We start from the raw sequence: 13202 nt of genomic DNA, 5'->3' as shown, positions 1-13202 counted from the left end.
TCCAGAGTAACATAATGAGGTTATTGAATTTGTTGCACCCTCATGGGTCTTTGCATCATCTGTTCCTGGGCTCAGTTTGTGCAGTGCTACAATATTCGTTGCTTGGATGGTTGCAGAGATTTTGAAAAGGCTCCGAGGTGCTTAGAAGACATCATGAATAAGTCATCGTGTTTCCAGGAGATCTGATTCTGCTGTGAAATGACAGCCACACGTTTCTTCATCACAGCTCGTCTGACCGCCTGCTGTGTTCTTGTTTCAGGTGAAGCCAGAATAAAGAAGCCAACTCCAAAGACTCCGCCCAAACAAGGTGAGACTCACCTGTAGTGAATCATGTTTACCAGGCAGGGAGGTCCTGCTGAGACAGGTGCATTATGGGAAAGGCGGGCATGTTCCTGGACAACATGGCTGTATCACAATTCAGGGTCTGCAGCCTCAACGATCCTCAAGGGCCGCGTACTCAAAGACCGCTAAGGCCGGAAGTGCGAGGCTTGTGAAATGGGACGGTCTAGCCTCCGTCGCGCCGCCCAGGTTGCCTAGCAACCATGATACTAACAGCTGGAAACGTTTCATACAGCTTTGTTTGACAGAAATGAAGGAGAAAATCTTTTGTTCATTTGTTTGTTTGTTTCTATATGAGCTATCTGAGTCATCTCACTTTGGTAGTGTAAATATAATATGGACAATATTACAGTTATTATATTAATCATTATTAGTTATTACAGCAGTGAACATGAACTCTGTGCCAAACACTGAGCTTCAGTAAAGATTCAAGTTGCAGTTATTTATGTCCTATCACCTTAAATCTTCACTCAAAGATACTCAAGTATCTTTGACAGTGTATATAGATGTATCATATATAAGAGACAAATGTTGTTCCTTCAGTATGTTGGCATCATTACTAAATTTGGCTCAATGCTTACATACATGTGTAAAAGGAACATGTATGAGCTGTGATAACTGTGTCTGATAGAATGAAGAGTCGACTGATATATGAAATATTCCTTTATTGGGTGAGAAAATCAGACCATGTCATAACAGCTTAACGAGTGAACCGTCAGCTCGTTCAAACACACGTTAAAGTCCGTTTGGCTCGACACCACCGAACAGAGGCAGCAATATAACAGAGCTAACATTAACAGTGCAGTGAATCCTGCTTGTGCCGTGATGTTCAGGACTGCAAACCGAGCAGCATCACTGACTTTCAGCTTGTTTGTGGATATATGACTGACTTTAATTATCCACAAAATCATCACATTCTCTGAAACATTAAGGTCGACTATTGAACGGCGTATAAAGTAAAGACTTTAAAACAAAGTAAATGCTGAAAGTACAAACATCACTAATGTCACATAACTCTGCCGACATGTGGCCAACAGCAATGTTTTAATGTTCTTCGTTATTAAACAACATAAATAAGTGACATCATATTCAGTACTTACTTTTGACAGTTCACTCCACACCCACCGCTGTGCATTCTGGGATATGTTGGGCCACGAAGTCTACACCGCCACATCCTTAAAATTCAGGGAAATGAAGGATGCATTTGAGGGCCGCATTTCGAGCAGCCTTCGAATTGGGACAGCCTTCGTCGTGTCGCTGTGATGTAATCGGCCTTAAAATGCGGCCTTTAAGGCTGCAGACCCTGAACTGGGACACAGCCCATGTGTTAGTATCTGTCTCTGTTATTCCTGCAGGGAAGAGCAGGTTGATTGATCCTTTAGTGTCACTTTAGAAAGAGATGTACAAAAACCGCAAAGTCATGAAGGTAAAACTTCTTTCTTTGCATTTGAAGTATAACAAAGTCTAATTCCTGACTGACAGCAGGGGGCGCTGCAGTTCTGACTGAAACTCTGCCTAAATGCCTTGGAGCAATGTGATGATGGTAAAGCTGCTGTTGCTGAAATTTTCAGAAGTTGCTTTGATTGCTGATTTCATTCAGCTCCTGTCAGATTAAATAGAAAGAACAGAGTCTGCTGACGGCTTTGTTCTTCCTCTTTCCACAGCTGAGTGTTGATCACAGTCAGTTCACACACTATTATTAAAGGAATTATTATTATTATTATTATTATTATTTAATTATTATTAAAGGTCTCTAATGCAGGACTCCTGTTATTGATTATAGATTATTGGTATGTGTGTGTAGCTCTGCCTCCTCAGATCCTGCAGTTCCCTGAGGACATGAAGATTCTGGCGGGGGAGAAAGTGGAGATCCTTTGCAAGTTTTCTGGAGCTCCGCCCATCACCTGCACCTGGCTGAAGTTCAGGAAACCGGTGAGACACACACACACACACACACACACACACACACAGAGACTAAGGCTGAGGCTGTGGTACGTCTAAGTGTTTGTCTAAGCGTCCTCCTGCCTGTCTGGTCTCGGGCTCAGATCCAGGAGGGGTCAGACGACATCTCCATCGAGAGTAGCGACAGCAGCAGCAGGCTGACCATCGGCAGCGGGCAGCAGGAGCACTGCGGCTGCTACACCATCGAGCTGAAGAACAGCTACGGCCTCAGACAGGCCGCCCTCAACCTCACCATCGTCGGTGAGACAGCAGCGTCTGCACTTCCTGTTTAGTGATTCCTGAAAGAATCAGCTGCAAAAACAAAATTATTTTGCAGCTTTAATATTTTCAGCTTGCGTTCATCGTCATCTATCCCCGCCCCTCCTCAGATAAACCCGACCCCCCAGCAAAGGTTCCTGCGGCCTCAGACATCCGTCGGTCCTGCCTGACGCTGTCGTGGTACGGGCCGACCTACGATGGAGGTAGCGCCGTGCAGTCCTATAAACTGGAGATCTGGGACTCCGTGGAGCAGCAGTGGAAACACCTGGTGTCCTGCAACAGCACCTCCTACAACGTACAGGTGAGTGTTCTCTCGCAGCACGGCTCAGTTAAAGGACCGTTTGAAGGGTCGGTAAAGTGTCTGTTTGTGTCTAGAACCTCCTCCCAGATCGGCAGTACAAGTTTCGTGTCCGGGCAGAGAACATCTACGGAGTCGGAGAGCCGAGCGCCGAATCTGAAGCTGTGACTGTCGGACTGGTGGACACTGATGGTGAGTTGGTTCTTGAGTTGTTGGTGATGCATGTGGAACTTTCTTGAAGTCCTGATGGTTACAGGGATCATTCATCACATCAGCACAGCAACTACTTTCTATCTGCCAAACGAAGGAGTCTGAACAAGGACGTGTCCATGATGAGAGGCTTGTGGTGGGATGTCGCATAAACATCTTCCTTAGCCAAGCTCACTGCATGTTTTGAAGGATTCAGGATTTCTGAAAGCTTCCTGCTCAGATTTTTAAATGAATATTTGATGCTTTGAGCAGAAATCATTACAGCTCGTAGCTACAGAACTGTGCAGCTCACACCACAACATCTGGATGGATACAGCTGCCTTTAACCTGGAGTGATGGACCCCGAGACGAGTTTTCTCTTCATTTGGTTCCAGATGGATGTTATGGAGGGAAACCAGTGGGTACTGGGAACCACTGCTGCTGTGTAGAGATTGGGAAGCTGCTACAAATTCATGTCCAGTGAAGCTGCTGTGCTCAGTTAATCTGAGTTTATGTTAATGCCAGAAACACAAGTTTAGGAATCTGATCAATGGGAGGAGGAGTCAGATCTCACTGTTAACAACAGAAACATAAATAGTGATGCAGGATGTAAGTTGAGGTACTTTCCTCGTGTGACAGGACCGCCTCACCGTAACAAACACCCAGTTTGACAGTTGGTACATGTTATGTTTATATATGTGCATCAATAATCCTGATCTACTGTTTCCAAATGTTCCGGTCATTGGTCGGGTCACTCATCATGGATTTGAGTTTCTGTTGGTCGAGGTGGTCATGATCATCTCACCCCAGTTCCTGACTCTAGTGGTTGCTGGTTTTAGGCCACTAAAGTCTCGGTAGTGCCGTTGAGCTAAGCTTCATAATCATGAGCTGCTGAGGTAGACGATGAACGAGAGGGTCGTGATAAAAAAACATTTGGTCTGATTTCATCACACGTCTGCTGCTCCATGATGATTCCTAATGAAAGACCTGGTCCACCACTATCTCCAGCTGTTCACCTGTAACTAAACCAATCAAACTAAACCAGAACCAACTAAACCAGAACCAACTAAACCAGAACCAACTAAACCAATCAAACTAAACCAGAACCAACTAAACCAGAACCAACTAAACCAATCAAACTAAACCAATCAAACTAAACCAGAACCAACTAAACCAGAACCAGCTAAACCAATCAAACTAAACCAATCAAACTAAACCAATCAAACTAAACTGCATCTCAGTGATCAGGGATGAACTAACCCGACTGACTGAACTAACTCTGCTTCGTCCAACAGAAAACCAAGAGGAGCCAGAGGAGGAGGATGAAGGTATGACATGACTAACTGTATACCCGCACGGATGTTCGTTAACCTTCACACAGCATTCACACATCTTCAGTCCTCCCGTGTCTGTGACCTCTGACCTCTGTGTGTTGCCTGTGTGTCAGACTCAGAGAAAGAGCCGGAGTACAGAGATGTGACCATCAAAACAGACATAAAGGTGAAGGACCTGTACGACGTGGAGGAGAGGCTGGGAACGTAAGTCTGCGCTCACATTTCCCATCATGCACCTTCAGCTCTGCAGACATTCTCACAGTGTTGTGTTTGCGTGGAAGGGGGAAGTTCGGTCAGGTCTTCAAGCTGGTGGAGAAGTCGTCAAAGAAGGTTTGGGCCGGAAAGTTCATCAAAGCCTACTCTGCAAAGGAGAAGGACAACGTCCGGCAGGAGATCGGCATCATGAACAGCCTCCATCACCCCAAACTGGTCCAGTGTGTCGATGCCTTCGAGGGCAAGTCTGACATCGTCATGGTGCTGGAGATGTAAGTGACCCATCACATCTCCTTACATCAGCTGGCGGTGAGGAGTCACAGATGAGTTCAGCCTCTGACGGATGGGAGGCAGTAAACGTGTTCGGTACATGGATTTAAACGTGACCGGTCTGTAAATGGACTTGAGATGTTTTGGCTTCATAAAGTATCAGAAAATAAGTTTGTGAGCAGACATGAGAGGGAGAGCAGCTGTTTCCTCTGTTGATTTTAGAGCTGATGGAGCAGCAAACTCGCTGAACTCTTCCACGAGTGTCTAATTTGTAGTGGCCTTCATAATTTGTCGTAATCACGGGAAACGTTCAGTGTTTATTGCAGAGTGTTTCCTCAGATAAACATCTAAATGAAGTAAACAGCGACTATCTGCTGCCATGATCCAAACTGATGGAGCGCAGGAAACGAGACGTTTACCGTCAGGTTTTGTTTTTTATCCGCCCTCTGAGATCTGATAACGTTTTCTCAGCAGCTTCATTACTGCGACAGCCTCGTTACAGAAATATGGTTTTGTCTTCTAACCCTCAAGAAAAACATCTTTCATACATGTCCACACGGTGGCGCTGTTAAAGGCTGTAGGCAACCCCAGGCCTCGAGTGCCGGCGTCCTGCAGGTTTTAGACATCACCCTGTGTCAACACACCTGAATCAAATCATTAGTTATTCCCAGGCCTCTGGAGAACTTCACGACATGTTGAGGAGGTCATTTAGCCGTTTGAATCAGCTGTGCTGGACACGTCTAAAACCTGCAGGACACCGGCCCTCGAGGCCTGGAGTTGGACACCCCTGCTGTAGACAGAAAGATCGAGCTTTTGGACCATGTTTAATATCTCTCTTTAGTTGTTTATTTTTAATGTAAATATATTCAGTTTACTGTGATTAAATAAAGTAAAACTTCTGAGAAATAAATGATGTCAAAGCTGTTACAGTTATTAAGTTTAGTTCCTCCCAGAAGTAAAGAGAAGACATCAGAGGCTTTCTGTCCACAGTTACAGAGCGGAGCATTGAAACTCTAATATCTTTGCCTGTGGGGGCAGTGTTTCTGCAGCTGTATACCTGTGTGGATGTCCTGATGCTGTCACAAAACGGCCGGAGGCCGAGCACCAAAAATCAAACCCACGTGCAGGAAACCCAAGGCGGAGGCAGAGTAAAGGGTTTAACAAAGGTTTATTAACTAACACCAAAATGACGTTCACGTTAGTGCTTGATTTAAGGCTTGATATGTGGGGCGTGAGGGTGTTGGCCAGGGGAGAGGGACAAGCAAGGGGACAGGTCCAAGAAAGCAACGGCAGCTGCTGGTGATCAGGTACGTACTGGAAGAGAGGAGTGTTAGAGCGGTAGCCAATGAGGAGTTCTGGAGAGCGTGGAAGCTGTGGAAATCTTCGTCTTACTGTGCAGGTGGGAGATGGACGCGTTGAGGGAGAGGTGGTGCGGTCCAGGTGGGTTTGGTGATGTGTGGCAGCTGTCCTGAGCGGTGAAGGTCCCGAGGTGGTGTAAGGGCAGGTGAGGCAAGGAGATGATTCTGAGAGCAGGCGGGTTAACCAGATTTCCAAGATGAGTGGTTCAGTGTGATGGAGTTTTCCTGGAGTAACTAGAACACGAGATTACAAGGTTAGCAGAGCACTTGAGCTTCATAGACATGAAGCGTGAGGCCTGGTTACCAACATAGGGAACTGGCGAGGAAGCACCGTCAGCGAGCAGCTTAAATCTCCAACCTGATTGCCTCAATCAGCTTCAGGTGAGGGGGGCTGTAGGCCCTGCCCAAGGGTGGATACCAGGGAGGTCCAGACCTTCAGTGGAGTTTTACAGCCACACACCCCGACCATGACAGGTGCATGCTCAGTCCTCCAGGTAAGGACTCACCTGTCACTTGGGTGAGTGACAAACGTTCCTCCCACTATAAACGCTTCATCCAGATGAACGAAAGCAACTTTTTTGGATTGTATTGCAACGTACTGACAAATAAAACAAGGTTTGAAATGGTAAATAACTTAACACCATGTGTTCTGTTGTAATTCGAGCAAAGACCTCCTCCCTTGCTTTGTCTACAGGATCTCAGGCGGGGAGCTGTTTGAGCGGATCATCGACGAGGACTTTGAGCTGACGGAGAGAGAGGTGATCAAATACATGCTGCAGATCATTGATGGGGTCAACTTCATCCACAAACAGGGCATCGTGCACCTCGACCTCAAACCAGAGAACATCATGTGCATCAACAAGACGGGCAGCAAAATCAAACTCATTGACTTCGGCCTCGCCAGACGGCTAGGTAACCTTGAACTTAATCGCTGATTTTCATTGGGTTCTGTTAGGCGGGGGTGGAACGACGGCAGATAAACAGTTCGTCTGTGATCACACGGCCGATGCTTCCTCCCACAGAAAACGCAGGAACTCTGAAGGTTTTGTTCGGGACTCCAGAGTTCGTGGCTCCAGAGGTCATCAACTACGAACCCATCAGCTATCCCACCGACATGTGGAGCATAGGAGTCATCTGTTATATACTGTTAGTGCAGAGCTGCCGCTACAATCTGTGCACGCTTTGTTTTGGCTTGATTTAGTTTGGCTGACGTTGTCGTGGGTTTGTCCTCTCAGGCTGAGTGGTCTGTCTCCCTTTATGGGCGACAATGACAACGAGACTCTGTCCAATGTGACCTCAGCCACCTGGGACTTTGAGGACGAAGCCTTCGATGAAATTTCTGACAATGCCAAAGACTTCATTACCAAACTGCTGAAAAAAGACATGAAGTAAGACCTAGTGTGTCATCAGTGTGTTACATGAAACCTGAGAACCAGGAGCTGAAAGTGTTATGTAAGAGAAAGTGTGCCAGTATTAATAATCCTGAAGTCTAGCTCATGTAAAGTGTTCCCGATCCATCTCCAGGGCTCGGCTGTCCTGCGCGCAGTGTTTCGATCACCCCTGGCTGAAACAGGACACGAACACCATGAAGGCCAAGAAGCTCTCCAAGGAGAGGATGAAGAAGTACATCCTGAGGAGGAAGTGGCAGGTAAACACGAGGACAGACGGAGACCCAAGAGTCTCACAGGACAGTAAAGATGTATTTATTCACAAATCAGTATAAGTGACCACGCGGAGAATGCACGCACGTTTCAACTGGACGTGCTTGTTCACAGACAGACATCGAGTGAGATTTGGTGTTGTGTGGTCAAAGTGTCGTAGCGTGGAAGTGCCGAGGTCTCCGTTCACATGTACAACTTCTGTACTACTTCATTTAAAAGTAGAATGGGAGGTAGAGCCTTCAGTTTTCAGGCCCCTCTTCTGTGGAACCAGCTTCCAGTTTGGATTCAGGAGACAGACACTATCTCTACTTTTAAGATTAGGCTTAAAACCTTCCTTTTTGCTAAAGCATATAGTTAGGGCTGGACCAGGTGACCCTGAATCCTCCCTTAGTTATGCTGCAATAGATGTAGGCTGCCGGGGGATTCCCATGATGCATTGAGTTTTTCCTTTCCAGTCACCTTTCTCACTCACTATGTATTAACAGACCTCTCTGTATTGAATCGTATCTGTTATTAATCTCTGTCTCTCTTCCACAGCATGTCTTTATCCTGTCTTCCTTCTCTCACCCCAACCGGTCGCAGCAGATGGCCGCCCCTCCCTGAGCCTGGTTCTGCCGGAGGTTTCTTCCTGTTAAAAGGGAGTTTTTCCTTCCCACTGTCGCCAAAGTGCTTGCTCATAGGGGGTCATATGATTGTTGGGCTTTTCTCTGTATCTATGAAGCGCCTTGAGGCGACATTTGTTGTGATTTGGCGCTATATAAATAAAATTGAATTGAATTGAATTGAATTACAACTCATTTTTGTTTGGGGTGATGTTCATGGAAGTCCTTCATTTTCCCATTTGATGCCCTTTTCAAGCCAAAATATTTCCAAATAGATGTTTTTATGTTTTTTCACCGGTAGTTCGACCGATAGCCTCAGTCGCTGCATCTCAGTCGCTGCATCTCAGTCGCTGCATCTCAGTCGCTGCATCTCAGTCGCTGCATCTCAGTCGCTGCATCTCAGTCGCTGCATCTCAGTCGCTGCATCTCAGTCGCTGCATCTGTCTTTGTATTTGTGTTGCGAATCTTTCTTCTTCTTCTTCGTAGAAAACGGGTCATGCTGTTCGAGCCATCGGCAGATTGTCATCCATGGCCATGATGGCTGGAGTCAGCGCCAAGAAAGGCTCCCCCACTGAAGGTAGAAAGACCAGAACAGAAAGCAGCATCAGTCGCAGACAGACGGCCAACAGTTACTCAGGCCTGCCCGTGTCTGAGGTTCCTGCTCCTCTCTACAGGCTCTTTACGTGTCTGTGTCACAGTCTGTCCACAGACACAGTCATTATGCTTGATGAAGGATTGTGTGTTTAAATGTGATTAAATTAAATGTGAGGCATTTTTGAGACTCAGAATGTTGTTTCAAAGTTACAGTTAGGTTATGTTTAGGTCAAAGGTCAGGCTTGGTAAGGGGCTGGGAAAGCTGAATGTCCTCACTAAGATGTGAAACTAGCATGTGTGTGTTTTCAGAGGATAACCAGTTCCTGGAGTGTTTAGAGTACGAGCAGAAAACCGAGTGTAAGCCGACGTTCAGCACTGTCATCAAAGACGTGGAGGTGGTGGAGGGCAGCGCTGCTCGCTTTGACTGCAAGATAGAAGGTACAACGATGTTTGTAGCCCAAACCTGAAGGAGGCTCTGATTAAGCATTCGTCTTAATGATTCGTCCTTCTAGTAACAACTGTGCAAACGTGGTGTTTAATAAAGAAACGGTTGCTGTTGCAGGTTATCCTGATCCAGAGGTGGTGTGGTACAAAGACGACCAGCCCATCAAAGAGACCCGACACTTCCAGATCGACTACGACGAGGAAGGAAACTGCAGTCTAGTCATTTCAGAGGTCAGAGGTCATGTAAATCTTAGGCAGCCTTGTACTGAAATGCATTAGCTTGGTGATATACTGACTTCAGTCTATGGACTGGGCCTGGTGTTGGTTTAGGTTAGTTATCGAGTAACTGCAGTACTCTATGTGCTGGATGAGGCAGAGCTCACGTGTTTTTCTGCACGTGTGCGTACCTTCATGTTTGAGTTTGCATGGGAATGAGTGCGTTTGTGGCGGCTGCAACGAAGGACGGCGAGCAGATGAGGACTGTGGAGTTTGTCCTGTGCTTTGATGAAAACAACACATCGTCATGGTGAAGACATTAATATCAGTAATAATAACCTAACAGCCCCAGGCAGTGCCTCGTAGTTTCACTGGCCCAACCTTTTATAATTATCAGCAGTCTTATTGAAATTTGATGTATTTCACTTAAATCTGATGTAATTTAAAGCAATTAAAACCTTTAAGTGTCTCTTAGAATACAACATAACACAGAAACATGCTGACATCAATATTAAATTCACTGAATTCAAACAATCGTCATATTGATGACACTGAAAATCTCACTTTTCTTCTGTTTTGTCTTTAAGTGAAATCATTTAACATGAAACATGAAGCAGAATTAACGTGACAGGTTATAATTAAGGTAGCATGTGATTCATGTCTGTCGCATAAACCTGCAGGTCTCAGGAGACGATGATGCCAAGTACACAGTGAAGGCCGTTAACAGTCTGGGGGAGGCGACCTGCACAGCCGAGCTGCTGGTGGAGGTGATGGCTGGAGAGGAGGAGGAGGAGGAGGAAGAGGAGGAGGAGTAATGGAGCGACTGTCTGGACTCCCACAGGGAGAGGAGGAGGCAACAATGAGCAACAGTCTCTCCCACTCAACCTGTTGGACCTGAGCAGGAAACTTACCCACAGAGAAGGTTCTGATTGGAGGACAGGTGGGGAGTATTTGCCACACCTGTCCTCACATGCAGAAGGTTTCCATTCTGATTAAACCGCGTTTGGTTTTTAGTGAGCAGGGCAGCACGTACGTTTGAAGCACTGAGCGTGTGCAGAGCTGCAGCCAGTTAGATTTTAAATTTTTGTTGTGTTTCTGTTTTTTAGTGATGAGTCGTGATCTTAAAGTTTTATCCTCCTGGGATCATTGGAGTAAATGGATGAAGTGATTTAATGTCCTGAGCGTTAAAAATATGTAACGATAAATGATCAGCGTGGTTCTTACACTGCGCGTGTTTCTCATGTCACATTTATATATTTTTCTCAGGCTCAGGATGTTAAATCTGTGTGGGTGTGGCTTATTGATCCGTGTGGGGAAGCATATAAGAACTTTGTGGTAAACACTCACTGAATGTTGATACTTTTCAAACTGCCCACTTCAGCCTCGCACCATATTGTGCTAAACCACACCTCCTTCAGACAGGCAGAACACAGGCTCCGCCCTCTCAGCATACCTGTGATTTCCTGTTTGATGATTGCCACACACACACAGCAGCTGTGTTACTGCAACACTCTGCCAGCTACAATTATTCACAGTTTCCTAAATAATTTGTGAGAATACGGCCAGAAAGCCTGGACTGTTTCAGCTCTGTTTGACACAAACGTCGACCAAGAGTGCGTTCTGATCCCAGTCCTTATAAACACGCTTATATTTTAAAGACTCGTGGCAGCTCTAGTTCCTGCAGCTGAAGTCAACCATGAGGTCGTGCACGTGAGACCCACTCCCTGTGGGAGTCCAAGGGAGGGACAAGATGAGGCAGTTGGTGGAGAGCAGGAAGGCGGAGATGAGCCGAATACTCACAGAGCTGCACCACAGTGGAGGGCGAACTGTGAATAAAAGCTGCTGGTGCATGACAGCTGAAGGCAAGAAGTCATTAATCGTGTTGGTGCTGAAGCTGGCCAGCCAAAATGATACTGATCAATCATCCAATCATCCGTGTTAAAGACGACCTCCTCGGTTTGTCCTTCCACCGACGCGCTGTCAGGGTTTGTGTAAAAACACTTCAGCGTGCTCTGGTTCACAAACCAATGTCCTTTTTTCCTGCTGAGCTGATCTCATCAGTCATCTCTATACACAGCTGCCCCTCTGCAGGCTTCCAGAAGTTAGCCAATCAGAAGTGCTTTCAGGGAGGGGGGCCTAAAGAAACAGCAGGTGACAGAGCCGCAGCCCAGTGTAAGCTAAAGAAGGATTATTATGAACTGTGAATCTTGCAGATCACGCAGAGCTGGAAACGAGTAGAAAAGCTCCACTTTTTCACACTTAATCGGAGCTCAGTAAACACTTTGGCCCAGAGGATTTCTGGGTAATGAAGTCCTTCAGTTGTGTCATTAGATGCCTCGACACTGACGTGAGCAGCTCTGTGAGTACGAGGCTGAGGATGCCGATGCGTTCAGCTGGGAAACGCTGAATCTGTCAGCTCGGCTCTTTTTTCTGTTTGAGCACTTTTCTTTCTTTTCTTTCTATTTGCGACTTTGACAGCAGCCTTCAACAAAAGACATCAGGGGGCTCAAATCGACCTTACGCTGTGAGCCTCAGAGCGTCGTCACTCTGAGCAGCAGCCGGAGTGATTTTTTTATCTGCTGACGTCCGTCATACCGAGGGACAAAACCTGCTGCGAGCTCCGACCACGAGCTGAGAGGATTTTACCTCCTCGGTGTCAACCAATCAAAGCAACATTTAGTCCCACAGACGAGACAAGATCCAACCATAAGTTCAACAGTAATCTGATTTTTTACAATTTAAGATTTGAGCCTTTTTTCATGAGCTGCAGATATAATCCAGCCAGCAGATAAACGCCTGTGAGCACGCGGCGCCGTCTCCGGCTGATCTTCGTGCCTCTGCGTCAAAGTCGTGACTTTTGTTGCACATTCCAGCTGTTTGCTTGTTGGTGGATCCACTTCTTTAAGCTTTACGGCCTCGTTAAGTTTCAGTCTGAAACCAAAGACGTGTTTTGAAAAGTCACCGGTGTGTTTGTGTGTGATTTTGTCTCGATGATGTTTTGACCTGTTCGTGTGTTTGGTGGTTTGTTTCCAGAATGTTTTATTTTTAGATTATTTAATGCACAGATTTGTTATTATTATCTTTCGAGCATCTGTCTTCTTAAAGGTGTCGCCTGCACTTAATGTTGTTCACGGTTATTAAACCCTCCTCACCTCAGACCAGCAGTGACTTCACTCTTAGGCTGATTGTTTTTGTATTAGATGTATGTAGATTATATTTCTCTAATTTTTATAAATATATATCAGTTTGATGAACTGCAGATGACATGTATGAGAACACTACGACTGTAGTTACTCACAGATACCAAATAAATCTTTATCACAAAACCAGATTGTTGTGATTTGTTCAGGGTTCAGACTTTTGTTTCTTTCCATGGATACAGGCACGAGTCTGTAAGACATTTTAAATGTCTGCACATATAGACAGAAATAAAACAGTTTAAAGCAAGAACACTTTCCAAACCT

General features: G+C 45.8%; 1 protein-coding gene across 2 annotated transcripts in view; it reads left to right on the top strand.

Moving 5' to 3' along the window:
• mylka (myosin, light chain kinase a) overlaps nt 1–11980 on the top strand; it is a 47170-nt gene extending 35190 nt beyond the window's left edge. For both annotated transcript variants that reach the window (XM_085135579.1, XM_085135580.1), the window contains 16 exons: nt 260–307; nt 2144–2271; nt 2385–2541; nt 2670–2860; nt 2935–3049; nt 4342–4374; nt 4494–4584; nt 4662–4865; nt 6916–7133; nt 7244–7367; nt 7457–7609; nt 7746–7869; nt 8971–9061; nt 9388–9516; nt 9641–9753; nt 10419–11980. In XM_085135579.1, coding sequence (XP_084991705.1) covers nt 260–307; nt 2144–2271; nt 2385–2541; nt 2670–2860; nt 2935–3049; nt 4342–4374; nt 4494–4584; nt 4662–4865; nt 6916–7133; nt 7244–7367; nt 7457–7609; nt 7746–7869; nt 8971–9061; nt 9388–9516; nt 9641–9753; nt 10419–10553 — 2054 coding nt within the window. In that variant the 3' untranslated portion in view covers nt 10554–11980. The remainder of the gene's footprint in view (nt 1–259; nt 308–2143; nt 2272–2384; nt 2542–2669; nt 2861–2934; nt 3050–4341; nt 4375–4493; nt 4585–4661; nt 4866–6915; nt 7134–7243; nt 7368–7456; nt 7610–7745; nt 7870–8970; nt 9062–9387; nt 9517–9640; nt 9754–10418) is intronic.
• The last annotated feature ends 1222 nt before the right edge of the window (nt 11981–13202 follow it).

This window comes from Neolamprologus multifasciatus, chromosome 16, assembly GCF_963576455.1.
Source record: "Neolamprologus multifasciatus chromosome 16, fNeoMul1.2, whole genome shotgun sequence".
NCBI lineage: Eukaryota > Metazoa > Chordata > Actinopteri > Cichliformes > Cichlidae > Neolamprologus > Neolamprologus multifasciatus.
This window is presented reverse-complemented; position numbering and strand designations above follow the sequence as displayed.